A 3,242-nucleotide genomic window follows, 5' to 3' on the forward strand; every position below is an offset into this window, starting at 1 on the left:
GAGCGATATTTTTTGAAAACTTAGACGTGAGTCCTTCTCCGGGAAGACCGCTCCGCATTCTGAAACTTTGCTGTTTATGTGCATACCTCTCGGGGTGTATGAATTAATTTTGATTACGTGTGTGCCCCCTCGAGAAGACCTCTCTGAATTTTGCGATTTTAGTATCTTGTAACTTAAGTGTGAGATTTGCATCTTTTTGTGTGCTCCCCTCAGAGAAAGGGAAGAGTGCTTTGAGCATTTGCATTTGAAAAGTGTCTGTTTCCCTGGGGAGATAAGGAGTCACTTGAGCTTTTGAATACATGCACCTCCACCTCCCTTAGTGTTGGTCTTTCATTGTACTGAAAAAATGAGCGACAGCATTGCCACCATGAAAAGTGAAGATGCATTATTTGATCTTTTAGAAAAACATGGTGCTCGACCCTCTTTATCAGGCATGGATTGGGCACGACAGAACTGGTATAACTTGCAAAGTGTTTCGGACCGCATTAGTGTCTTACAGAATGAGGTTCGTACACGAGCTGGAAAAGGAAGGTCGTTTATTTGTGCCGTACTCGGGGCTACTTTAAAAGCTGCTGTGGAGTTCCAAGATGAAAAGCATTCGGCAGAACTCCAAACCATAGAAGCACTACAGGAATCGGTTAGAGTTACACAGGAATTGGTGGAAACTCTGCAGAATCAAATAGTGAACCTTGAGGAACAATTAGAAAGAGAGAAACGTAATTCGGCTTTGTTGCAAATGGCTTTTAAGGAACTGCTAACGTGTAAGCATGCCAGCCATACCGTCACCCACAGTTTGCCTCGAGAAAAACCTTTTCCTCAGGTGGAACTACCAGGAATGAAGGAAAGGCTAGATAAATTAGAAACTCCAATAGTCCCATTGCGTCCTTTGATAAAAACTGAATACACATTCGATAACAGTGAGGATCTAGATCCTCAAATGAATGTTAAAGAAATTCCCTTCTCAGCCACTGAACTAGCGAAATTGAAAAAAGATTTTAGCTGCTCTCCAAAGGAATCAGAGACAGAGTATGTATGGAGGGTGAGTCTCACTGGTGGCGACCAGATTCGGTTAGCAGAAAAGGAAGCAGAGGGTTATTGGGGACCAGGAGCATTTTTAACTACTGGTAACAATCGTGCTCCCTGGTCATTAACACAAAGGGCTGCCTATTGGGCAGGTGGTCTCAACCCTTTAGAACGGGGAGACCCTCTTGCCATTACTGGAACAACTGATCAGTTAGTAGAGAGTGTTCAAAAGGCTGCTTGTCTCCAAATGATGTATGATAGAAAGCTGCAGCCACACCATGAATCACCTATGATGATGCCTGTTGATCCTGAGAGAATGACTGCTTTAATTAGGGGGCTTCCAGAATCGATAAAACCTATAGGTATTCAATTGCAAGGAAAAATAGAGGCTATGTCTCAGGGAGAGAGAACCCGGCCAGTGTTAGAAGGAACTGTAACCCCCAACCACCTGCAGTCAGGAAACAAAGCATGGACGTGGGGAGAGGTTGCCCAAGAGTTAATTAACTATGGAAGGAAATATGGGCCAGTGGTTTCTTCCTCCACTAAATTTGAGCCAAGAGAAGTAAGACTTGCAGCAGTCAGCCTTGCCCCCAGGCCTCCTAGCCCAAAGCTCTGTGGGACTGGAAGGGTCTCACTGTCAGTAAAAATAGGTAGGCGAAATATTGATCATAAACGTAATTGTCTCTGGATACTGGGCTGGCGAAAGGGTGTTCCACGAGATTTGATGAATGGATTACCCACTGTCAGGTTAGAGAAATTAGTTAACTGGTGGCCAGAACAAAAGATCCAGAATCTCGAGGAAAGCAAAATCCCAGGTCCTAGGGTCTCTCCCAAGGAACCTGAATGGCTATCCAAGCCATTAGAAAACTGACATCTTCGCCCCTCCCAAGTGAGCGGGGTGGGGGCGTTGAAGGGTGGATGCATTAGAAAGCTCACAACAAAGGGAAACAAGATCGTCGATTTAACACCTTTTGCTAAAGGCCCCACCACTCTTGCCAGTTATCCCTGTGAGTCACGATTCAGTGGCTGAAAAGTTCTGTGGACTGTAACAATACTTGAACTTGCCAAACTAATATTTATATCTCTCAGCATTTGAATTGCTTTGGAAATGCTCAAGTGGAAAGTTCTCGAGACATTAAATGATCTTAGAAAACATTACATGTCAAGTCCACATATTGTCAAATTAGACTAGACATGCTTTTAGTGAATTATCTAAAGTGTAATATTGTATGGCTATTCATAAACACCACAACCTCTACTGAAGAATTCCCATCTGGATCCTGGCTTACACTGGGAGTTCCTGGGTGGGGAAAGTGGCTGACACAAACACCTAAGTTTGTTTTATTTATTTGTTTATTAATATTGGTTATTGTTAAATGTATGGTCATTGCCAATTGTATGGTTGTCTCTTTTCACTTTCTACCTTTAATTCATCATGTAACATTCATGCCACCACTCCTGAGGTATCACCGAGTGGTGTCTCTGGCAAACTGAATGACTCTAATTGTTGTCTAAAAATTGATGATAATGGTAAAGTTGTTAAACAAATTGCCCAGGGTATACGGAAAATAGCCCATGTTCCTGTCCAAACCTGGAAAGGCCCAAACTTGGACTTCTTTTCCTGGCTTCCAGGTGGCCCATGGGTCAAACGTATCCTATTTTCTCTACTGTGTGTTATTGCAACTCTTATGTTTGTACCGTGTATGATTCCATGTTTTATTCAACTTATACAACGTGTTGTATCCTCCATGTATTTTGTAACTACTTCAACTGATGATGGACAAGTCCAACTTTTGTAACCATTTGTAACCAAGCCCAAGAAATCTATTGTAGTAACTGTGTAACGATTATCTTCCCCTTCTCCCCCCTCCTCCTTTCCTCCTGCTTCTTTGCTGACTTTTTATTTTCTCCCTTTTCTTTTCCTCACCACCATGGAGGGTTACTTATGCTTCATTTCAAGCAATCTTTGAGCCACGGGGTAGTGTGAGAATCCTTCTTTGTTTTTTGGCTCAAAGCTTGCTTCCTGAGGTATTTCTTGTGATAAGACTCTGAATGATTTGTTGAGGAGGCAACTAATGGGTGCTAACCGTGTGACAATCGATATTGCTTTGGGAACATTTGAAAGCCCCTTCCCCCAAAGCTGCTTGCTCTGTAGAAGAGCGGATGAGAATGGTCAGGAGTGTTTACTGGCGGAAGATCTGGCCTGTGACAAAACAGCT

The 3,242-nt window shown here is 42.9% G+C and overlaps 1 protein-coding gene across 1 annotated transcript; it reads left to right on the forward strand.

Moving 5' to 3' along the window:
- Window positions 1–346: 346 nt before the first annotated feature.
- Window positions 347–1,894, forward strand: LOC122192651. The gene has a single exon (XM_042893271.1). The coding sequence runs from the start codon at window positions 347–349 to the stop codon at window positions 1,892–1,894; it is 1,548 nt and encodes a 515-aa protein (XP_042749205.1).
- The last annotated feature ends 1,348 nt before the right edge of the window (window positions 1,895–3,242 follow it).

Source organism: Lagopus leucura, unplaced genomic scaffold (assembly GCF_019238085.1).
Source record: "Lagopus leucura isolate 7727_CA_CO unplaced genomic scaffold, USGS_WTPT01 52006-0_obj-0_obj, whole genome shotgun sequence".
NCBI lineage: Eukaryota > Metazoa > Chordata > Aves > Galliformes > Phasianidae > Lagopus > Lagopus leucura.

Bases quoted from the DNA above. Each gene is read 5' to 3' on its own strand.
- LOC122192651 (XM_042893271.1), top strand. From the start codon at position 347: ATGAGCGACAGCATTGCCACCATGAAAAGTGAAGATGCATTATTTGAT.